The following is a 25307-nucleotide window of genomic DNA, read 5'->3' as shown; positions in this document are numbered from 1 at the left end:
CTAGTTTAGCTATATTTTCACATGTACACTATATTATGATGTTCTCAAGAACAGGAATCATATCAATCTTTGCATCTCCCATAGTACTCAGAACTGTATAGTACCCATCAGAGATGCTCAATGAAGATGTTTTGCTTGAGTGATTACAGGTATGTGATTTTTAAAAATACTTATATGGAGCCAACTTTCATAGCAATAAATATTTCACATTCCTGAAAATGAGAAATCACAGCTCTTCAGTTATTTGAGTGAACACCACATTAGCTGATTACATTTCTGCTTACCATTATTTTAAGTCTCTGCTGTACCTTAGAAATATACATCTTCATGGCACAGAATATGCCAATGGAAATCATCCTATCATAAGCAGAATAATTATCTCTCATGCAGCTGATCCGTTTACCCAAAGCCTTTTTGCCTGATGGCTCCTTACCTGATAACATAGTGTCTGTTTTTATTGAGGGAAACTTCAAAGTCATTTCATGCTTGTGCCTATGAATCATCAGATGGTCCTCTGTTGGGAAGCGCTGTCAGACAAATAGAAAAAAAAGGGGGGGGGGAAGGGAGAGGAACCATTCAGTTTTATAATATATATTTGCCATCACGGAGAAAAAGATGTATTCAGCATTACATATGTGACAGGCAAAACAAAAAATTAGTTCTGAAAAAGTATGAAAGCATGCTAAGTTAAATGCCAAATTATTTTTTGCAAGCAAATGTGCTGAGATATTCCTTTGGATTGCACCCAAATATATGCATCATTATTTCCATTATCGTTTACCAGGAACTTAACTAGGTTGCAGTAAAATCTGGCTGAATAGTAATAAGAAATTGGAGACCTTTCCCTGATGTCATCTCTGACTCCCTACACTTTCCCTGGGAATTCCTTTTAATGGCTTCTACTTCCTAAACAGTCTTTGAATATAATCAATTGTAAAGACTCATCAGTCAACTAGATATTTCCTTAGGAACTAGAGGTTTGCATCTGAGGGAAGATCTTAAATTTGTGTTTAGTTAAAGAATAAATGAGAAAGAGTTAAATGAACAATGCTGAAAGTATTCAAGTAATAGATACAATAGAAATATGCTATATCTTCAATAAATAAGAGTGCTTGAATGAATGCTCACATATGTTCACAAAGAAACTAACAGCGGCAACATGACAAAAGTAAAATGCTCTTATTTCTACCTATATATGAGAGAAAAACATGTCCACTATGGAAAAATGAATTTAGACCTAAGTAGCACTGGAGTTTTGCAAAACTATGTGGAACTTCTGTCTAGTAGTTACTGTTCTACATAATAGTATAAAATAGTATACTACAAAATAGTATAAAGTAGTCTAAGGCATAATAAATATGCTAGACATTATCTATAGATTAACCAAAAGTAGGAAAAATGCATGAAGCAGGAAAAGAATTTTGATTCATGTCAGACATTGGGAAAGAACTGCATGTCATGTTTAACTGTTTGACATAAATACCTACAAATGTGCATGTGACATTTGTATAGTATGTTTCTGTTTAGGAAGACCTTGCACATTGCACTCATGTGATCTTTTATAAGTATACAGATGACTTATAGTAAAATGACAAATCATTTTTAGTATTCTATACTTTGTACAGTGTAGTAAACCAACACTTTATTTTTAGTTTTCAAAGAGTAATATTACAGTTGTTTAAAATGTGGCTTTCAAATGTTTACAGCTGTCTGTCTTTGGATCACATGGTGGGATTGGATTTCCTGGCCCTTTTGTGGTAGCAGGGGACATATGACTCGTTCTACCCATGGAGTCAGGAATGGAAGTGATATGTCACTCACATGCTAGCTGATTCCTGGTGCAAGACCCTCTCTCCTTTAGCATGGCAATGCACAATATTAGAAATAGTGGCCCCTCAATCATCCTAAATCTCTTGAAGCGTTCTGAAGAGCATTTTTGAATTCTAAAGGATAACGAATAATGTCTTGCCAAGCTAAAATAAAAATGTACAATAGAAATTACTTGGGCAGTCTTGAAATAAGACTTTGTTGTTTTAAGCCATTGAAGCTTTGGAGTGATTTGTTATTGCAGCAGATCCTAGCCTCTCCTGACTCAGACTAGTATGTTTTAATAATTGAACTTAAAAGAGCATCTGCTTTATCAAAGTCAAATGAAAACACAAGAAAAGACAATAAACTCTGCCAAACATTTCTGAATTGTAGACAACTTAGAAAGTCTCTCAGAACTTCCCAGTTCCTTAGGATAGTCATTATAAGTTTTAATTATCATTGTACACTGTGGTAGAAATCTTCTCTGCAAACAGTACAGATTAGTGTTCATACAAATAAAGGAATTCACTGGGCTAAATCCTTCAGGATATTCTAAAAGTAATTTTGGGAACAAATATGACTTAGTTATTTATCATTTGTATCATATAAATTAAAGAATATAGAATCTGCAAAGCATGGTAATTATGTCACATTCCAAACTACATGGAAGTCTGATTTATAATGACATGAGTTTTTGCTACAGCTTCATCTATTCTCTCAGTCCTTTAATTTTTTTTTTTTTTTCTCTCTCAGTCCTTTAGAACACCTTAAAATGACTACATCTAATATGGGATGCTACCATGTGTGGTTTAGGGACAGGTTAAACTTCTCAGTCTTGCCATTAAAATCCTTATTATAATTTTTATTGTGATATATATATATAATCAGCAAACAACATGGTAATAGCTTTCATTTTGTATTTGTAAGCCATTTTTGGTTCCATAAAATAATAGCCTAAAATAGAATATTAACTAGAATACTTATTAAATGACAATAATTTCCATAAAATGTCATATTAACTATAAATACCTTCCCAATACCTCCCAAAGAGACAATACAGGACATCACAGGGCTTTTTTAATTTAGCAGGAAAATAACAGCAAGTTGTAAATAACCAAAATGTACAGTCTACGACAGATACACAGCTAAAAGAGGCCACTGGAACTCAAAGCATGGTCATGCTAAGGGCAAAGAGCAGTGAAATTAACAATGGACCCTGTGAGCTCAGAAAGAGCCAGAGAAGCTTATTTCTCTTTACTTCAAAGAGACAAAGACACAAAGCTAATGTATAAGGAGCTGTAATACAAAAAAACCTCCCAGGTGTTGTAGACCATTCCTATACAGCAGAGTTTCTTTCAATGACGGAAAAGAGGGAAACATCCTTCCATTGCCGCCAATGCAGCACAAGCACTGATAACTCATATTTACTCCCCTCTCCAATCCCCAGCCTCCTTTCTTCTCCATGCAGGTCCCCAGGCTCTGGAAGGTCACTACAGTAAATGCCATGATCACAACTGACTGGACTGTGATTTGCTATCACCCCAGCAGGAGACATTTGGAATCACTAGGCAACTACTACATTTCCTCAATTCTAATACCTCTTCAATTGAAAGATGCACATATTTTTTAAATAGTTTGTCAAGAAAAAGAAATGGTCCCACCTTAAATAAAAACATCAAGTTTTAGATGCATCTTTATACTTAAATTTGGAAAGAGGTTGAGGGGGAAAGATTTGGTGTTTTACCTTAAAACCAAGAAACTATGGGCATCTTCCATTCTGATTTTGTCTAACCAGTCCACTCAGCCTTCTCAAGGAAATGACCTGCTCTTTCACTGAGTACAAGGTCATTAGAAATGTGCCCCTTCAACCTTCACTACCACCTCTACCTCAGAATGTGTTTGTGATTTCATAGCACTATTTCCATTCCTTCCTGCCTGAAAGGAATAAGCACCCGCTTCTCCCTCACTGGATCTTCTACACCCTGTGTCTTCTGGGGTTGGTGCTTCAGCTGTGGTTCTTCAATCCAGCACTCTCACTTCTCCTTGCTCTTGATTAAAGGCTACCCTTTCATTTAAAAAGAACCTCTCTCAGGCTGCTTTCTTCTCAGGCTACCATTATATCACTCTTTTTCCCGTCATTCCCCAATGCTCTTGAAAGAGTCCTCTATGCTGGCCACCTCCACTTCCTCACCACCCACTCACTCATTAATCCCTTCCAACCTGGCCCCCACCCTGACTCCTCTCTCATAGGTCACCCGCCAGAACCCAACTGCCAAACCCAACAGCCTCTGCTCAGCCTCTCACTGTCCCGGCTCTAGCAGCGTCTGACACCAGTGACCACACGTCTGTGGCATTATTTATTTATACCCTGCCTGATTCCAAAAAGGAGGAAAGACAGTTTACAGCAACACATGAAATGGAGTGGGAGAACATCAGCTAGAATTAGGGGACCCCCGAAAGGGAAGGGATCCAAAAAAAGAAAAAGCTAAAGCCAAAGTGCAAACCACCAGGCAGTCATCCTCAATGGGGGGTTGGGGGGGTACATTTTGGCTCCCAAGGGGACATTCAGCAATACCTAGAGACATTTTTGGTTTTCACAACTGGGGAGTGACCCCTAGGATTATTAAGCAGAGGTCAAGGATGCTGCCAAACATCCTGTAATGCACAGGACAGCCCTCACAACAAAGAATTATTCAGCCTGAAGTGTTTACAGTGCCGAGCTTGGAAAATTCTGCCACACGGTCCATAATTACAGCAGAAGTAAGAGTGACAATGGTGAACATTAATTGATCATTTGTTATATGCAGGCCTTATACTAAATACATGTAGTGTCTCATCTAATCATCACAACGATCCCGCTTGATAGGAGCCATTGGAGACAAAGAGGTTTAATCTAGCACTGCATGCCAACTTCTCCCTCTTAAAGTTTAGATAAATGGAAAAACTGTGGGTTCTACAAAAGTTATAGGGGGCTTATTGTACTCAATGAGGAAAACAAAACAAAATCGAATTCAACTCTGATGGTGAGTTATTTTACCAGTAATTCAAAGGCCCCATATCAAGTGACTATTGTAAAAGCAGCATCCTCCCTCCCCTTTCTGAAATAACAGTCCTGAACATCTGGTGGGCAGGATGCGTCTGGCTTACTTCCAGGGGAAAGTTAAGGATGGAAATGGCCAATGCTGATGTATTTCAGGGGCTGTGAGGGAAGTAATTCAAACTATTCAATGTAGAAAATAAAATAATGAGGAAGAAGATGATGGTGGTGGTGGTGGTGGTGGTGGTGGTGGTGATGATGATGATGGGGGGGGGGGTTGACGATATCTTGGTGAAGAAAGCCCACAGCAGGCATGATTGCCAAGTGAGAGCTGTTTCCCTGTCAGAAGGCAGCTACATCCCCAGCAAAACAGACCAAAGGACCCCCACACTCACCTGAGAGCAGCCAGGGGCACTGCAGACAAACGGCCTCTCCTGCTCCAAATTCATCTTGGATTCCTCATAAATCTGTAGGGACGGGGGAGAGGGAGGAAGAAAAACAGAAATCCATGAATATCTCCTACTTCTACCTAAGAAACATGAGAAAGGCAATTGCTCGGAGCCCCTTTCTATGCCAATCCCCAAATTAGACAAGATAAACATTAACGTGAACACAGGTCCCGCCTTGTTGAAGTTCACTAGGATTTCTGCAGTCTGCGCTCCTATTGTTTGCTTGGGCGCATATTTATTGTACTTTGAAGAAAAATGCCATAGGGCTATTGCAGCAGAAATTCTGCCTCTGGAAAACCACCTGGACTGTGTTATTACCCAGTAAGACCGCACCTGCGCAAGAAGATTCCAAAGCAAAGTTCACACCTGTCCTTTGGAGTTGGCTACTTAGAAAAACGAGAGAGGGGGCAGTAAACAGGGTTATCACCAGTGTGGTGACCAAATTTGAGCAGTGGTCAAATAATTCACCCGTGATCATCCCACCAAGCTTCAGGATAACCACAGGATGCAAAGAAGCCCCGCAGCCAGTTTAGCAAATGACCCCAGCGGTGAGCCCCGGTCTTCAATTCCCTTTCATCTCAGGCATTCACGGATGCCTCAACAAAAAGTATCTGAGTTATGCAAGGATAAACAGAAATAAGAAAATGCAGAAAACATTACCTTGGATATTTTGTTAATTTGGTTTTACAGGCTGATTTGAAATTAATATTAGATTAAGGCCATTGCCCATCTGATCTCCAGAAGTTATCAGGAGTAAGGCAGCTTTAGTGGGAGAAATCTTATGTTATGGTCTCAATGCTATGTTACATTATACTATGTTTTTTTCTTATGTAAAAGTTAGGGTTTTTTTTTTAAGATTTTATTTATTTATTCATGAGAGACATAGAGAGAGAGAGGCAGAGACATAGGCAGAGAGAGAAGCAGGCTCCACGCAGGGAGCCTGATGAGGGACTCGATCCTGAGACTCTGAGCCAAAGGCAGATGCTCAACTGCTGAGCCACCTAGGCATCCCTGTAGGAGTTAGGTTTTTTTTTTTTAAGATTTTTTATTTATTTATTCATGAGAGAGAGTCGGGGGAGAGAGAGAGAGAGAGGCAGAGACACAGGCAGAGGGAGAAGCAGGCTCCATGCAGGGAGCCCGACGTGGTTCTCAATCCCGGGACTCCAGGATTAGGCCCTGGGCTGAAGGCGGCGCTAAACCATTGAGCCACCCAGGCTGCCTAGGAGTTAGGTTTTGAGGTAAGTTTATTAGGCAAAAAAGAGTGTAATCAAAATTACCTTTACAAATCCTCCTCCAAACTGATAAAATACACACACATAGTTTCATGGTTACTGATCTACACAGTAACATAAAAAAAATTTTTTTGACAAAACAAAGGCGTTTATTATAGGAACATTCTCAAATGATAGCAGAGATGTTCAAGCTTTTTTTTTACATACAATTTTTTTAAACATCACAAAACACTATGTAAATTTAAGTTTCACAATTTAAATCATTTTCCAAATCATATTTTTCTTTTGTGCTGCCAGTGGGATATGGCTCTATCAGGGTACTAAAACCTATTGCTTTATCTCTGAAGCACAAGAAGGTATCCACTTCCTTAAAATGATACCTGTAGGTGATACCAAAGGAATCCCAAGTCCCCTTTACTGTTGAAAGAGGGAACTCTGCTTCTATTCAAGTGATAGTTAGCCTTCGTCCATGGAAGCTTTATTATCTTGCAAAAAAACCCAACACTATTTTGTCCATCACTATGCCCTTTCCCCAAGCACTAAGAAACTTCATATACATTCTTTGGAAAATAGGTGTATCTTTTCCCTTTTCTGAAATGCAAATCAAAGAGATTTGCCTTAGATAACACCCCTAGTCAGATATTAGAGAACAAAACAGATTTACAAACACAAACTCTCCTTCCCACTGCCTCCTTATTATACAGTTTTCACTAAGTACTACCCCTTTGTACTCTACGTCTGGCATTACTTCCACTGGTCACCTACCAACACAGTAACTGAACATAATTTTACAGCTCTCCTGATCAGGCATATTATGTAAATTACTTTATTGTACTTAGAAGTAGGAAAAAAAAAACAAATATCCTTAGAAGCTTTCCACTTGTCCTTGTCTGAGGAAAGTCATGAGCAATTAAAATAATTTCTCAAACCTCACTATTCATTTGATTTTGCCATCACTTATCACAAAGCACCTCTTCTCTCTCCTATGAAGGCTGACTTACGTCTACACCTCAAAACAAAGGTTGAGAGAGTGGTTTTGAGTCAGGACAGAAAAAACAACAGAGTAATTGGGTTATCCATTAATTAAATATGCCTTTTTTTTTCTAGTAAATTTTTAAATGCTTTCCTGGAATTCTTTCTGTCTCTGGGACCATGATTTACTTGACTACTGCCAGGTCATTTAACTGTTTCTGGCTTCAATTTCCCCTCCTTTACAACAAGGCTATGAATATAATCTTCAGTTCCTTCATTTCTTTATCACACTGATTCGTTAGGAGGCCTGTAAGACATGCCCGAATTATGGAGAAAGTGTGTTTCTTCATGTTTAAGTCTGTGTGTTTGGAGGTAGGAGAGGGAGAGGTTCTGTAGGCAAGTGTTACTGGAACCCCACTCTAATGTCAACTATTCCCTATTATAAAAGAGAATTTGTTATAAGGTGAATCTTTCTTGGATTAACACATAAGAGCCTGAGTTGCTAAGATAATAATAAAAGAATGTCAATATTAGTAACATTACAAACCAATATTAAGATTGCCTGACAGTAAAATAGGAAAGCTCCATATAAATACATTTATGGCATACATCTAAAAGTACTAATTAGTGATAATAATTAATCTCCAATTAACAGAAGTGGTCAAGATTGGAAGCACCACTACTGAAGGTTAAAAGAGATTCATTAAAAAGCCAAAGTGAGAAGAGACATCAGCCAAGCCATGTCAGGTAAGTATGGGAAGAATGTATTTTTCTACCATAATCACAACTCTACCCCAAACCCTACTTCACCAAAATGCTGACTTCCCCCATAAATTCAGCCTACAATGGTAATAGTTTAACAATTCTGCTTGATATCAACATTAGCTGCTTTATCTTAATTATTGGTTACAGTGTGCTGTAACCAAGGTGTAATGTGCATATAAGCTGCAGCAAATACCACCAAATTACACTATGGTGTTGATGCTTGAAGAACAAGGAAGCTCCAGGGACACCTGGGTGGCTCAGGGGTTGAGCATTTGCCTTTAGTTCGGGGCATGATCCTGGGGTTCGAGGATCGAGTCCCACATCAGGCTCCTCACAGAGAGCCTGCTTTTCCCTCTGCCTATGTCTCTGCCTCTCTCTTTGTGTTTCTCATGAATGAATGAATGAATGAATGAATGAATAGATAGATAGATAGATAGATAGATAAATAAATCTTTTAAAAAAAGAAAGAATAAGCTCCAGCCATATGTAGATTTACTCTTACTGAGCCCTCATAGTATGGATGTTATGTTTAGAGGAATATGATTAATCAGAGAAATAGAGTCTGCCTTCAAACAGTTTAGATTTCAGTCATCAATATCTTCAGCTGACTTACTACTGTCATTTTATTATTGTATGTTTTAAACATGAACAAATCTGTATGAGTTTATTCTATGCTATGGATCCCATGGACCAAATGCTTTGGCAACATAGTACACAGTGTTGGAATAAAAGTCATTTTTTAAAAAAAGATTTTATTTATTTATTCATGAGAGAGACACATAGAGAGAGGCAGAGACATAGGCAGAGGGAGAAGCAGGCTCCCCACAAGGAGTCCAATGCAGGACTCGATCCTAGACCCTGGGATCACACCCTGAGCCAAGGGCAGGTGCTCAACTGCTGAGCCACCCAGGTGTCCCTGGAATAAAAGTCCTAAGGTAAAATGGCAGTTGCTAAAATAAAATAGGCTTAAGTGATTAATAAAGTCTGAGGTGAGTGGGTGTGTATATATAAGTGTGTGAACCTCAACTGCTTTATTTTGATGCACTGCAGTTCCCACATTTAGCCCTCTGCAAATAGCATGCCCTTGCTCATTCCTTACTGTGTGGGTGTTTGTGATAGTTTTACTAAATGGTACCACTCTACCACACAGGCTTCATTACTTTTATCAACTAGTACGATCTGGTCTGATGTATTAGTGAAGAACCACTGGTCTATTTTTATGGCCTATTATTATGGTTCTTTCCTAGCAAATAGTGTAATAACTATTCTCTCAACAGACTCCTACTAAAGCCCTGCAAATATTCTTCTATCCTCCATCAACTGGAGCAAATCACTCAGACAGATTTTATCCATGTTGTTCTGCATTAGGTCCTCAGAAGTCAGGCCTCATCCTCTTATTTCCCATTCTGTTGTTTTACCAGCTGGGACATTTTAATAAACCAAGTTTTGTTTGGCAATTGCCATACCCCAGGCTCCACTGCATAGAGCTGACATGGTAGGCGTTCAATAAATATTTGTGGAATGGATAATGAATCCTGAATCATCATCATAAACCACCCCAAACAGCTTGACTTTTCTCCACTCCTAAGGCAGTAGTTCTCAAACTTTTTGGCCCAGAACCAAGTTTTCAGCAAAGCAAGAGGTTGTACAGACCACTTATTCCACCCATCCTCAGTTATAACCATAGAAGAAATTTCACACACACACACAAATGTCGAAATGGCTGTTGGTGAAAACAATGAGATGAGGCTAGTTTTCACTAAATTTCACATGTACATGTACTATTAATTTATTATGAATTCAATCTGTTAATACTGCCATAGACAGTAAAGCCACTGAAGTCCAGTCGATTAGCCATGTGCTGGCTACTTATTATACCCACAGAGCACCCATTGAGAAACACTGAGTGACCCCATAAATTTGGTTAGATACAGTTATAATTGTGGCAGACACTGTTTAATCATTTAAGAGTTTCTAAATAGTTCTAGTTTTTATTCCTCTTCTCCAAAGTTCAGATTCAATGCTCACTGAGAACAAATGCCTTATGAGTCTAATTTCCCTTCAAATTTTTGGAAAACAACACAAAACCCTAATAACAAACCCTAATAGCGCATAAAGTGAGTAGAGGTTTTTCCTAGTTGACAAGGAGATGACAGGCTTGATTTACAATTCAAACCCTCAACTGCCACTGGATTCCTCAGCCTTGAAATGAGCAAGAATCTCTTTCATTGTTCAGCATTTGACCCCACAAATTCCTCCTGGTCTAAAATGGGAAATTTTCCACAATGGCTGATGCAATCCATTCAAATGCTTTGCCAGGCATTTAGAGATATACTTGGAATTACCATTTCATGAAAGGCAAACATTGCAAAAAACAACTGTTACTAAAAACTTGGAGAGTCTGCACAAAATACTGTAAATATGTATTTTAAACAAGGATAACAACTGAGCTCCAAGGGAAAAAAAACCTCCATCACCTCGGTTTGCTGAAATCAGCCAAGAATGATACTCCCCATCTACCTCATAGGAAGGCGCTACTGATCCTTAGTTAACATCAAACTCCAGTCTTAGATCTCCGATCTTAGAATGGCACAAATTTCTCCCAATAACAGCAGATGGATTCATACAATGATGAGGGATTTGAAATATGAAGATACTAACAATGTATCTTGTTGTTTTCACCTGAAAATATGCATGCACTTTTATCAACACCAGAAGTTATGGGAACTTCAAAGTTGCAAATTAAAGTCATACATATAAATGAGCACTAATAATAATACTGATATGTCTCCATCAGCTCTGCCATTGTTAATCTGATCATGAATGCCTTATAGATCGGTAGGGGGGGCGGCGCTCGAATTTTAAGAATGACTTTAACATCTGTCAGCATTTACTGGCCGGTCATGAGTGGGGAAAGAGCCTTCTTGTCAGGACTCATGTGAAGGAGACCTCACTACCTTGCCAGAGTTATGAGACTGCAGAAAAAGTTCCAGAGGGGGAAACAAGACCTTCCTAAAGTGCCAAGGACAGTTGGCAAACAGGAGTGTCTTGAGCCAGTCACACTGTGTGAGTCCAGATCAGTCTCTGTTTCTGGGAACAAAGTTGCTTATTAACTAAAATAGTTAATTCTTTAGCCAATTTGTAGTTTGTGTTTGGGAGGGAGGGAAGCAAGTATTTCTCTCAATGCATTGGTCAAAAGCCAAACAGCACCACACAATATTAAGAAATTCACCAAAACACACTCTATAAATTTTTTTATTCTATGATGACTGATCCTACTTTAACAGGAGGCAGGATGGTTCTTCCAAAGCATGGCTAGCTTTTCCTGGAAGATAATTATATATTCAGTTTGGGGCTAAGACTTTTCTTTTTTTGTGAGGGATATTGTATCTTTCACTAGGTTGTTTGCTAATCTGTGAAACAGGATCACTTTAGTAAAACACTGTAAAATCAGACCATTCAAAGAGCTATCATTTGAAAAAATAATCCATGGAAGCTAACTGCCAAATCGCAGAAAAGTAAATCCTTTTATTTCAAATATACCTCTAGTTTTCTAACCTAACATCGTAACTTCAAACAGAAAAATAAACACCCTTGAGCTTAAGTCCAAGAAAATTATTTTGTGTGCGTGTCTTTGTATCTCTCTCTGCATCTCTGTGTCTTTTTTTCCTGTATCTTCCCTCTGAAAAACTCTTTCCTGGGTGCCTGGGTGGCTCAGTCGGTTAAACATCTGCCTTCAGCTCAGGTCATGATCCCAGGATCCTGGAATCGAGCCCTGCATCAGGCTCCCGCTTAGTAGAGAGTCTGCTTCTCCCTCTACCCCTCCCCCCTGCTTATGCTTGTGCTCTCTCTCTCTCTCTCTCTCTCACACACACACACACACACAAATAGTACCTCTCTCTCTCAAATAAATTTTAAAAATGGATACTCATAAAAAGAAACCTTTTTCTGTGCCTATTTCTCTGTCTCTATTTGTCTTGATACATCTGTCTTTCTCTGTCTCTCTTTGTGAGTCTGTCTCACACACACATACACACGAATACACACACAGACGCACACACACACACATTTTATCAGATGTGTTCTTACTAGCCTTACTGGTAAAAAGATCTAGTAGGCTTGTTTCCTGTTTCAGTGTTATTCTTGAAGTGGGCTGCAGCTAGAATCTGAATTTCATTGGGCTATTATTATTTGCAGCTGCGTGACCTTTTTAACCCCCTCCCGCTTTTAAAGTGACATTTCAGCCCTCAAGCTTGAAACGCCTTGAATGCTGCAAAGTTTTCGAACCAGAGATTTACACAGGGAACAAGACCAACAGTGGGACTGTACCTTCTAAGTGAAAATTCCAACAGAACTTGGCGAGATTGGGGCGTGTTTCTGGGCAGTTTACAGCCAGAACTCTTCCTCGGAAGCCCTAAACTGTACACGTACCGCTCCAGTTACATATTACTCTTCCGTTCAAACCAGAAAATCACCGTCCTTAAAAGATGTTCAGCAGCCACTGGTCTCCCCAAAGTTTGGAATCTTACAACCGGAATCAGAGACTCTTTAGGATTATTTCACACAACTGCATCATGCTATGCTAAGGGACTGTCCAAAGTCCCCTTCGAACTAGGTCCACCATTCCCAGGAGGAAGGATTTCTAAACAGCTTTTTTGTCTCTGGAAATTCACCCAGGCTTTACTTCCCATAGGAGGCCCTACCAGGAGAGTGCTGGGGGCTCACGTCCTCTCATGCACTTCTGCAGAGGTTTGTGGTTTTATTTATGTGGCGTTTATACTGTGTATGAAAAAACATTCCAGTGGGATTGGGTTTTCATATGTTAGATTCCTCTTTTTTTTTTTTTAAGTTTTCCATATGTTTCTTTAGATATGAGGCCTCTTTTCAAAGTTGCTGGCTAATTTCTACTTATGTTTTGCACAATCCTGTCTTACAGTTTTCCCATCTATGGGTTCAATAGTTCAGAATGTATTTGCTAAGCATCAGTGTTGGGCGTTAGACGTGCAGAGCTGAATAAGCCACTGCAGTGCATGTATTTGTGACTAAGAGTGGGTATTTAGGTCCTATTCCTCTTTTTGCTCCCATGGAGCACAGTATTATTATTATTATTTTTGCAGGACATACTCCATCTCTAAAAAAAAAAGTTTATTTGGCATACATGTGGTTAACAAAACACTAGAATAGAGATTCTCAGAAAATATTAAATGTAACCAAATCACTTGCTTGTTTCTAATAGGACAGACTCAGAAAACATGCTGAAGGCAGCAAACTCCTCCTTTTTACCTACTCCTAATACAAACACATTGAAGAGAAAAGCAATGAAAGAAAAAAAAAGGAAAGAAAAAAGTTAAATTGGAATAAGAGGTGATCCATGGTTTAGCTGACACTGTCATCTTTACCTTTCCAGAAAGTCTTCCATTGCAATTTAAAACAGTTGCCCCTGAAATCCTGAAAGGAAAAACTCTAACAGCTAAAAGATTAAATACAAAACTGGATCTATTTTTCCTTTGAGTCAAAAAGCAGTTACCTTTAGAAAATCAGGAAAAAAGTCAGCAGTACAGTTCTACTCCTTCTTGCTCTGCTATAGTAAAATCTGCCGTTTTTTGGAATTAAAACACATCCCAAATAATTCTGCTATATCTCAGTATAATTTTTGAGACATTTTGGGTATATTGGTTTTTAAACTTTTTATAAACAATGAATATTTTTAAATAGTCTGGAAAATCACAAATTTCTAGTTTGTTTTCTTCACATTCAAATGATTTTTATCAGTTCTATCACTGTTTTCTTTGTATTTCTATCCTATGTAAGTATCCTTGCATCTCAACACTGTATGTTTAGTCCACCTAAGTTATGGGCTGAAGTAATACTTGAAACTTTTGAGTTTTCTTCTTGTGCATGAATCTCAACTACAAAATGTGAGGCTGTATATAAACAGAGTGGTGATCACGCCAGACGTCTCTATTTTCTGCAGGGCCTGGCAAGAGGCTATTTCATCCTGAGATTACTATGACTGACTTGCTGTTAAAAGACATTTGCAAATGATCATATTGAACGAGGTACTTTTCCCCTTGACTTCCAACAGAAAGCTGGGCATCCCTCGGTTCGATGTAAAGTAGTCGGCAGTTGTGCTCGGAGCCCCCTGCAACTCACAGGTGTCAGCTGAATACAGGGTCAAAATATACTCACAGACTTGATTCAGATTCCTAACACACTATTCTTCAAATGTCAAGCCTGTGAATATTTGACAGTACTAGCAGGTCACTTAAAGGCCACGTAAAGGCAAAACCCTCATGACACCTGAAGATTATGCCATCACTCTAACAGGGGACCCATTCTGAATACTAGCAAAAGGCATGTTTTCATCTGCTTCCTTAGAGAAGGCATAATTTCTTTGCATACTCCAGTAAGGGGATGTGGAAATACATGAAGCCAATTCTTAGTTGCCACTGTCCCTGGGGGCCCCCACTGGCATTTAACGGGTGGAGGGCAGGGCTGGGACATATACTGCAACACACAGTGCAGCACAGTGCAGTACTCGTCTCCCGACCCCACAGCCCATAGCACAGCCCCTGTGAGAGTAATGATAGTATGAGCACCACTGCCCCCTGGCCCATGCCACCGGGTTCACAGATTAAAAAAAAAAAGCAGGTAAGAGGAAGAGAACAGAGGAAACAAGAAAAACTAAGCCAGCACATACTAGAGTAACTAAAAGGACTAAATGCATAATATTCACCTCTCTGTACTTTTCAAAGAGCTCTAAAAAGCTCTAATACAGTGTAGCTTAGGATGAGGCTAAATTCAATGCCAAAGAAAATGTCATGAATATTCAAAAAAGTGTGTGAAATTATCATTCCCTTTCCAAGTGAAGCAAAGGCAGGAGGAGGGGGGCTGTGGCTGAAATTTTAACGAAGCATAAGCATACTCTTTGAGGTTCAATCCACAGAGGAGACAGATGAGTAAGCTAGTATAAGCTACCTAGATTTTTTTTTTAAATAAATTACCTGGTTTGGCTACCTACAGTCCCCACTCTCCAGTTAACTTACCACACCGTTTTAAGCAGTGTTGACTCAACAGAAGCAAAATAAAGCATTTGGCCCAAGGTGGAAATATGGCTCTCGCTCAGATGCCTTCTCACTCCTGATAATTGCCTGTTGCTTTTATATTATTGCTGAGGATAGTCCCATCAAAAAGAGCATGTTTTTCTTTTCTTTTTAAAATCTGAGTACAGAATACCACAAGTTTCTAAATTCTGTTTTTTTTTTAATTCTGTTTTCATGTTGCCAGCACCATCAGCCATCAGCTCACAGAACACTTATCAGGAAATATTGGCTTCCTAACCAACTTCCCACTAAGAAAAATGTATTAATAGATCCGATACACACACACACATACACACAATTTTTTTTCTCTTGGCCTGTTTTACTGAGAAGTTGGGGTGTGTGTATTTATATGTATATATTCATACACATATTACAGAGATGATTTCATCCCCATAAACTAGCTCAACATTCAAAACTGATGCCTAGTCCCTAATGTAACCCAGAGGAGAATACTGAGCTCGCAAGGGGGCAGGATAAGAAAATCCAAGTCCGCCTCTCAGCACAAGGTCACCACAGTTAAGGATCATTAAACTTGTATTTTAGAAGTACAGAAATAAGCTGTATTTTTGAGGATCACTAAATCGTTTCCTTGGGCTAGAAAAATCCTTAATGCTTTTCTCAACTTCCTATTAAACAAAAGAGTTACTCACTAAAGCCTACAAATCCACTAAAACAGCCTGGAAAAAGGACGCGGAAAGAAAAGGCCTTTTCCTTGAACCACCACCCACGAGAGGTTACGCTGTACCAGACTCCCAATTCATCAAAAGGTCCGAGCCATTCACAAACAAACGCAGGGGCCAGCTCTTTCTATCCCCCGGGCTCGGCCCCCAGACAACAGCACCATTTTTCAGTCAACACTCCAAATCAGCACAGAAAGGAAAAGAGGATTTTTTTTAATGCCCCTCCTCTCCAAAACTTAGGAGCCCTCCCTAAGCATGAATGTGGTCTCTTTGCTCAGGGGGTGTAGGTCAGGCCCTGGAAAATATCCTGAACCTGACTTTGCCAAGAGAAAAAGTATAATGGGGAAAGGGTGCAGGCAACACCCAGAGGGGATCTGGAGGGAGGCCTATCAGACATTTCCACTGAAAGGCTGGGTAAAGGGGAAAGGGTGGGGGCAAGTCCCCACATCCACGTGGGTAAACTACAATGGCTCAGAAGGGAATTCAGGGATCTTCAGGGAGCATTGTTTGCAGGCTGCTTCAGGAAAAGTGGCCTGTGGACAGTGATTGATTACCTGTCACAGAGAACTTGTTCAAAAGTGATTCAACCTTGGCATGCACTGGGCGTAGGATCAGAATCTGAGGACACTGGTCTCATTCATTCATTCTTTCCTCACCTAGTCGCCGAGCACCAATCATGCATTAAGCCTCAAGCTAGGAGTACCAAGGCTCCACCAAAATAACCTCTGCCTGCTGAGCCCTGACCACCCATTAGGGATATGAGGACTGCATGGACGTCTACAGTGGAAGGTAGAATTAAAGGCCAAAAAGGAATTTTAGCAAAGTTCTGTGAGGGTTCTGAGGCTGTGAGAAAGCAATGCTATTTCATTAATTACATCAAATATCAGATACTCTCCTTTCACAGCTAAATATCTCTCATAATATAATGCCAATTAAAGGTGTGTGTGCATTCACACACACACACACACACACACACAAAACCTTGAAACAATCTCTTAACTGAACTAGAAATAAGGTTTTTGTTTGTTTTTTAACTTTAGGCTTTCTTTCACTTTTAATCTTGGTAAATAAGACTGTATTATTTGTGGCAAACCTAACAACGTGGCCAGGAGACCAGATTTTACATTAAAAAGTTGATCATTAAATCTCAGTTCTCTTGTTCACTAGCTGTGTGATCTTGGGCAAATTAGTTCACAATACAAGACCAGTGCTCTAACCCCTGAGCTATGAAGCCGACCAAGTTATTTAACATTATTCTGAATACCCGACGAATATCTGAACACTATTTTCTTGCTAGCAAAAGAGACTATAGACAATATCAGCATTATCTGCCTCACAAGGACATTGGGAGGATCAAATGGATGACATTTGGGGAAGCAGTTCATAAACTGTAAAGCGCTGGGCCATGGCAGTTACTGTTTTTATTATACAGTCACCTTATAGTAAGCATATGGAGCTGCTAGGGTCCTGGTCAGTGCAAAGTTACATTGACAGCTGAAAGCATGTGTAAAGAGATGAAAGATTCTGAAAGGTATTGAAGGTATGAGCTTTAAAGAGAGCCCGACCTTCTATGATTCTCAGATAACCTAGCAATTATCAAGCAAAATGTTATCTACTATCCTTTTACTTGAAGGCTCCAGGTAGAATTATTATTTTTTTGTCTTCTGAGACATGATGCTGAGAAACACTTTGGAGTCTGGTCTGTGTTCAAACTCTAGCTCTGTGGCATACCAGCTGACCTATTAGCGTGGGCTATGGGTCACTTGACCCTGGGATAAATTTGGCCATTGCTGGCTGAGCAAACCATCAGATACCTTGCCCTGGACTTGGAGGAGCCAAAACCAGACTGCATATAAATTTGTTTATCTTCCTGGAACACTGCTCCTGACTGCAGAAATACAGGTAAAGGCTTTTGCTGGGCCAGTCCACCCCTTCATCTGTGCTTGGCTATGCTGTCCTTACAGTCCTAACTCCATTCACCCTGGGGCAGGAAAGAGTAGAGTATGGAGGGCACCCAAGGTACACTGGGAAAGTCAGCACCTTCTTGCTTATAGATCTACCCAGAGTCATTAGAAATAAGACGAGTAGAGATTATGACATCATACTCTCTCCACTTGGGCGGTCAAAAAAGAAACTGAATCTTCCTTTTGTTATTAAATTCTCTTTAGCAAAATATATATACACACAGGACTGATACATACATATATATATATATAATCATCTTACTGCTTATTCTTAGTCCCTCTCTTTCTTACTTTTTTCTTTTCTCTCCTTTTCATCCCCCAAATATTCCATGTAATATTTAATAGAAATACTTTGACTAAAGGATGAAGCTGTGCAAGGTAGCTGTGGAAAAAAGGGAAGTCAGAGCACCATCAAATATCTGCTCAATTCATCCAGTTGGAAACACAGAGATGTGGTATGTCCATAACAGCAACATTTCCTAACCTTAGGACACTGGGGAGTTCAAGATGAATAGCCTGAGACCTCTGTCTCTTAAAGCAGGTAGCCACCTCCCAATGTGGAAAGGTCTGTATGCATTGAAAACCTAACAAATTTTTAGTTGTTTCATGTTTGGGAATAGTCAAAATTTTATTTAATGAAAATGTCTTTTCCATGTACCACTACATACTATGGGTTGGGCATTTTTAATCTCAAAAAAGCATTTTCCATCAAGGTTGAAAGAAAGCCTTGATTAGATACAGCTTTGATTTATCTTCTCCACTGAGTACCTCTGTAGGAAACACAGCCGGATAAAGCAGTTCTAACATGAGTCAGGATGGCAAAATTCCCAGTTATTTCCGAAACTCTCAGCTCTCCCATCCACTTTTGCGATACCTACATCAAAGGATTTCTGGTATTCTCGAAGTGAGGGCATTATTTAAATAGTGGCATCAAGCTAATATTTGTAAAATGCCTCAAAGAACATGAACACAAGTTGAAAGTAATAGTATCATCATTATTTCTTTATCTGTCCTCTACTGTTTCCAAAGAAACAGAAACAACCACTTACACAAACACACACACATACACATACACAAACACAAAATCCCCTGGACACCCAAGTAAACCAACATCCTCCTCCTTCCCAAACCGCCAATCAGCCAGTCACCAGGCAAACAGCTCAAGCACCAGGCAAGGAAAACATGTTATTTTTCTGGGCAAGCCTTAACTTCACTGCCTACAAAACACAGCCCCATGGGGCACATCCCACACATCGTGAGATTAAGGCTCTCCTCTCTCATTGGAAACCAATAGTTACCCATCAGTGCCTGCGGACGCTGAGGTCAGGATTCACCAGCACGCGCTCTGAAGTCCAAGCTCATTTATTCTCAAGCTTTCCTATACAAACCAGTACTCACATCCAAGCCATCCCTTCCATGCCTCTTCTATTAATAATATACTCGAAGAAAGCTCAGAAAGGAGTAGCATAAGAGAGGAAGCTCTTCAGAGAGGCTCCAACCCCTAGCCACTTGAATATTCAGTGCAGACTCTGCAGAGAAAGAGAACTTACTCAATGTCAATGTGACGTTGTGAGTCAATCTGGATGTCTAAATGTACCTGAAACAAGTGATTCAGTGAGCTAAGGTAGGAAAAGAAAAGCAAAAATAACAAAAGCAGGCTTCAGATAACCCCTTAAATATGAGGCTGCTGAGGGGTGCCTGGGTGGCTCAGTCAGTTAAGCCTCTGCCTTTGTCTCAGGTCATGATCCCAGAGTCCTGGGATCGAGCTTTGCTTTGGGCTCCCTGCTCCATGGGGAGCCTGCTTCTCCCTCTCTCTCTGCTCCTTCCCTAGCTTGTGCTTCTCTCTCTCTCTCTCTCAAATAAATAAATAAAATCTTTAAAAACATGAAGCTGTTGGGAGCTAAATTCCACAGTACACTCAAGTCACTTAAAAACACACCCCAAAGCACTCGTCTGAAATCTTCAAAGCGCAAGGGAGGTTCCCCTGCCACGGGCCAGGGTCATGGACCCAAAGGTGACAATGAGACACTCCCAGGAACATCTGGCCTAATCAGCCACCATTGGACCCTTCCAGACAATGGACAGCGGCCTCTATCTTCCCTCATCAGCTGACCCCAGATTCCTGTCCCAGGTCTGGCTGCTTCATGCAGACCGCGGAGCACAAATGTCATTCACTCAAGCACAGGGCAGGGTTGAGGGTTTTAAGGCACCTGGAAGGGCCACCCTCTTCCCCTATTTCCCCTATCTTCCTCCAGGAGACCTGTCAGTCTTTCAGCAAATGCCTCCGGAGGTCCTCATTAGGTGTGTGTGGGGGGGAAGAGTGGGAACAGAGCCAGATGAGGTTCCTTTGCTCACAGAGCAAAAGTAAGCAAAAACCACAAGCACACAAATCAAGTAAGTGAACAAGAAAAACAGCTGCACATTTTGGGAAGTTCACTGAAAGAAGCAGAGGGGATGCTCTGATAGCCAGAAAGGCAGACAGAGGACACTTCCTTTGGGGTAGGATCAGGTCCATCCCTCAGAGCAGGCTGCTTGGGGCGGAAGCAGAGAGAGCAGCCTGAAGACAGAGCAGAGGGGAGTTCCAGGTAGAGGGGACCAGAAAAGCCAAAAGTCTGGTGACTCTGAGGGGCTGGAAAAAGGCTGGTAGGACACTGCAGGATGGCAGGTGAGGGACAGAGGGGCCCAGAGTCACCGACAGAATGGCCTCAGATCATCCAAGGGTAGGATTTGTAGGATTTATCCTAAGAGTGAGAGAAAACCACTGAATTTCAGGCTACAGAGAGAGGGACTCTAAACCGTTAACTTTTCTGCTCCTCAAGCCTCACTTGAAACAGGAGGATCCTAACAAGTCACTTTGGGGCTATCTCGAGGGTTAATGGCATCCCAGGACAAGACACTGGCTGAAAGAGGTAGTGTAGATGCTCAGCTTCTCATAAACTAAACACAGCCTAGCTCATGCATAAAGAAAGAGTTAGACTTCCCCTCCCCCAAATAAGAATGTTGTCCTAGGAATGAGAGATCGGGAGAACACAAAAAATACAGGGCCCCACCGTGGGATTAATTAATTCTTTCACTTACCACTTTAGTCGCATCCTGAAGTCACACTGCCTGGTTTCAAACCACAGCTCTGTGACCTTGGGGAAGGTGCTTAACTTCTCTGTGCATGTTTCCTCACTGACTTCATAGGCTTGTTTTAAAGATTTATATATAGATATAACATAAATATATAATAGTTTATTATTCTATATGGAATATAGTATTTTCTACATTGAATAATTTCTGGTATGCAGGGAATATATAATATATATTAGCTGTAATTATAACAATAATTACTTTTTTCTATCAGAAGAGACTGATTTGTCTTTCTTTTTTTTTCATTTTTATTTATTTATTTATTTATTTATTTTGATTTGTCTTTCAAACAATACATTGAGATCTTTTCAATCCCATATAACCAAATTTAGGACAATCTCCACTACTTTATGTCTTTGCTTTGACTACTAAATATACTTTGGATTTAGTGGCTAAAACATTTTTATTGGGGTGGAGAAACTGCAACAAATGTAATTTTTATCTTTCAACAGGTTAGATTTATTTTGGTTGGTTTCAGTTTTTATAGAGTTGAGTAATTATTTTATTTTATTTTATTTTATTTTATTTTATTTTATTTTATTTTATTTTTTTAAAGATTTCATGTCTTCATGAGAGACACATGAGAGGAAGAGAGGAAGAGACACAGGCAGAGGGAGAATCAGGTTCCATGCAGGGAGCCCGACGTGGGACCTAATCCCAGGTCTCCAGGATCACGCCCTGGGCTGAAGGTGGCACCAAACCACTGAGCCACCAAGGCTGCTCAAGAGCTGAGTAATTATTTTAAATGTAAAGACTCAGTTTATCCATTGAGAGTTGGTCAAGAAAACTATGGCAATTGATAAATCATGTTTTATCTCAAGCTGCAATCTTATACATAAAGGATATCTTGAAAGATACATGCTAAAACATTAACAGATTAACAGTTCACAATGAGGTTATTTTTTGAATTTTTAAAAAAGATCTATTTTTTTTAGGGATGCCTGGGTGTCTCAGAGGTTGAGCATCTACCTTTGGCTCAGGTCATGATCCCAGGGTCCTGGAATTGAGTCCTGCATTGGGCTCCCCGCAGGGAGTCTGCTTCTCCCTCTGCCTATGTCTCTGCCTCTCTCTGTGTGTCTCTCATAAAAAAATGAAATAAAATCTTTTAAAAAAAAAGATTTATTTATTTTACAGAATGACAATGAGCATGGGGGGAGGGGCAGGGGAGAGGAGAGAGAGAATCCCAAGCAGACTGTGTGCTGAGTGCAGGGCTCCATCTCACATTCCCTGAGACCATAACCTGAGCAGTAATCAAGAGTCTGCCACTTAACCAACTGAGCCACCCAGGCACCCCCATTTTTTGTATCTCTATGCATATTTTCTATCATGAACATTGGTTGTATACAAAATAAATAAAAAACTCAATGTAAAATAAAAGATTAAAAAAATCAATGTAAGCTAATATATCTGGAAGCGTGCGATGATGGCAGATACTCTAAGAGTCCATGAGCCTGCCTTGACCTTTGTAGCTATCTGTTCCATCATGGGCAAATTTCTAAGCCTCTCTGGATTTTAGTTTCCTCATTTGTGAAATAGACAAAACAATCCTTTTTACTCAGGGTTGTGGTAAAGACTGAATGAGATACACAGTGACTATACAGTAAATCACAACTCATAGCACTACATAGTCTTTTAAGAGTATCTGGGTTCAGATCTTGGTTCTTTCATTCATTAGCTGTGTGGCCTTGGATCAGTCACTTAACCTCTCTGTGCCTAAGTTTCTTCATATCATACAATAATGGCACTTACTTCATAAGGGTATAAGAATCTCTGAGGATTAAAGGAGTTAACATATGTAAACAATTCAGAACAGTGCCTGGCACGTGGTAAGTGCTATGTAACTGCCAGTTCTTATTACTATTCTGAAATCTGAACCTAAAACTTCTGAAAAGCCTATGGTTACACAATCATGTAAATATGGTTTATTTTATGGTGACAAAAATAACAAGCAAGAATATCATGGCATTTTAGTATCATTCATTGGCAGGGACTCTAATTTTTATTCATGTATAAATTTGTTATGTTTATGTGTCAAAAAAATCAAGGTCCTAATTTTTTATTTGTTTATATATATATATATATATACACACAAGCTATAATTTCAGGACTATTCAACACACTCTTAATTGCCTGAGCTAATTTCTCCAATGAATATTTTCTTTGCCATCATTCTGTCTTTATATCTGTCTTTATATTGCTCCTCCAGTGTAGAACCAGACTCAGTAAGTCTGCATGCATACTTGCTAGAGTATGTAATCACACAGTGTGGCAAGCATACAAGGGGGGCTCAGGTCATCCACTTATTTATCAAAAACAATTTTTATTGGAAGCCTATCTTGCTTGGAACCATGCTAAGTACCGGAGAGACCTACATGAAAAAAAAGCAGTCCCCAAGCAATAACACAGTGGTCAAAGTTCAGAGTAACACAGCACTGAGTCTGATCCTCCCCCTCTCCTGCTCTTTACCGTGAATAGCTCTGTGTCCCTGGACACACTGGTTAATTATTCCAATTCAGTTCCTTCACCTGCAAAATCAGGAGTGAAGATAACTATCCTACATGTTTGTTGTGAAGACTGAATGAGGAGCTGCCTATAAATCATTTAGCACATGATAAGTTTTCAACAAAGTTAACTATTGGTGTATGGTCTCAAAGGAGACAGACACAAGCTGATAACTACATGTCTATGTAAAAGTGAGATCAAGTTTCAAGGAAGACTCTGAGAGCACAGAGCAGGCAGCCATTCAATTTACCTGCAACAGTCAAGAGTTTAGGAAAATGGAATTAAGCTAGTATTCTTAGCACCTTCTGTTCCCCTCTCTGTTGTCTGTCCAACCCCACTGCCCATGATCCTTGCCTGAGTGGATGTGCTCCTGTCTCAGGCTCCTGACTCCATGTCTCTAGACCCAGTGTCAATCAAAGCTTACTCGGATCTTCTCTGAACGAGATGCTTATCTTGTTCAACCATGCATCTGATGCTTGAGTCTATTCAACAACACCTCAAAGAACTCATCGTCCCGATGTGGCCAAAGGACTTGCAGTAATGGTGAGCTTGCCCTGTGAGGGACTGGGCACTGTCTTTAAGATACCTGGCAGCATTAGCTGACGGGCACTGGTCCAGGCCTTTGGAGCCGAAATGAACCCAGAAATGGGCTTCCAATCCCAGAAATGAACCCAGCATCTCATGCCCATCGTTTGCCTGCCATAGCAGTTCAGGAGCCTCGTTTGTATTCTTCAAGTAAGCTCTCGTGATTGGCAACTCATGACGTCTGTTCAGGGTACCAGACACTGCCTCCTACTCTGTTCCCAGGCTCTGAATCCACTCTCTGCCACAGCTTCTTGAATTCTGAACCTTGAATTAAACTGCCCCTGGTGCAAGCACCCAATGGCCTTCTAAGGCTGCTTGCCCATCTTCATTTGCATTCATTGTTTAAAAACTTCCTCTTCACAGAGAACTAAACCATCTCCCTGTAACTTGCAGCCATTGGGTTCATTCCCATCCTAGGAGTCACCTTGACAAATTGTAATCTTTCTTTGACGTGGCACAGTTTCACATATCTCCAGGTAACTCAAAGCTACTTGCCACTCCCCACTCCTCTTAAACAGACCAAACATCTCCAGGCCATTTCTGCAGCTTCTCTTGGGATGCTGTCTTTCCTAGGGTGCCAACTCGATAGGGGCATCAGGCTGACGGGGCTTTTCTCTATCACCCATCCTAGGGGACATCTGCACTTGCGCAACAGTTTCAACAGAGTAGCCCCAAGAAGAAAGCCATGTGGAGAAATTCTGACAAATGTGCAGGCTGATGTGAGCTGCAGTGACTTCTGCACACCTCAAATCACCACACAAGAGCAACTCCTCATCTGTCTACAGAAGGAAAGTAAAGAATTGCAAGTATCACCAGGAGCAGAACTCCTCCACTTTCATAAATCCTCAGTGGGATCTTGTGAACAGGTACTATCTCCTGAAATATGTACTGCCAGGTTGTGCCCAAGAATACACAGCAAACAGTAAAAACAACTTCTAGGAATACAACCAAATCTGGGACATATTATATCTTTTTCCTTTCTAGATGTGCAAAAGGACAGTAAATAAAGTGAAAGGATGGAATAAAAAGTTGGGTTTATGTGTAGTGCCCTTGCCCTGTGGTTCCAAAGACTGGAGT

At 40.2% G+C, this 25307-nt stretch overlaps 1 protein-coding gene across 10 annotated transcripts in view; it reads right to left on the bottom strand.

Moving 5' to 3' along the window:
• The window catches only part of CREB5 (cAMP responsive element binding protein 5), a 494465-nt gene that overhangs the window by 326391 nt on the left and 142767 nt on the right, over positions 1-25307 (bottom strand). For all 10 annotated transcript variants that reach the window (XM_025464478.3, XM_049093753.1, XM_025464480.3 and 7 more), the window contains 2 exons: positions 5242-5313; positions 434-527 (listed from right to left, as the gene is read on the bottom strand). In XM_025464478.3, coding sequence (XP_025320263.1) covers positions 434-527; positions 5242-5313 — 166 coding nt within the window. The remainder of the gene's footprint in view (positions 1-433; positions 528-5241; positions 5314-25307) is intronic.

The sequence above is a fragment of the Canis lupus genome, chromosome 14 (genome assembly GCF_003254725.2).
Source record: "Canis lupus dingo isolate Sandy chromosome 14, ASM325472v2, whole genome shotgun sequence".
NCBI lineage: Eukaryota > Metazoa > Chordata > Mammalia > Carnivora > Canidae > Canis > Canis lupus.
This window is presented reverse-complemented; position numbering and strand designations above follow the sequence as displayed.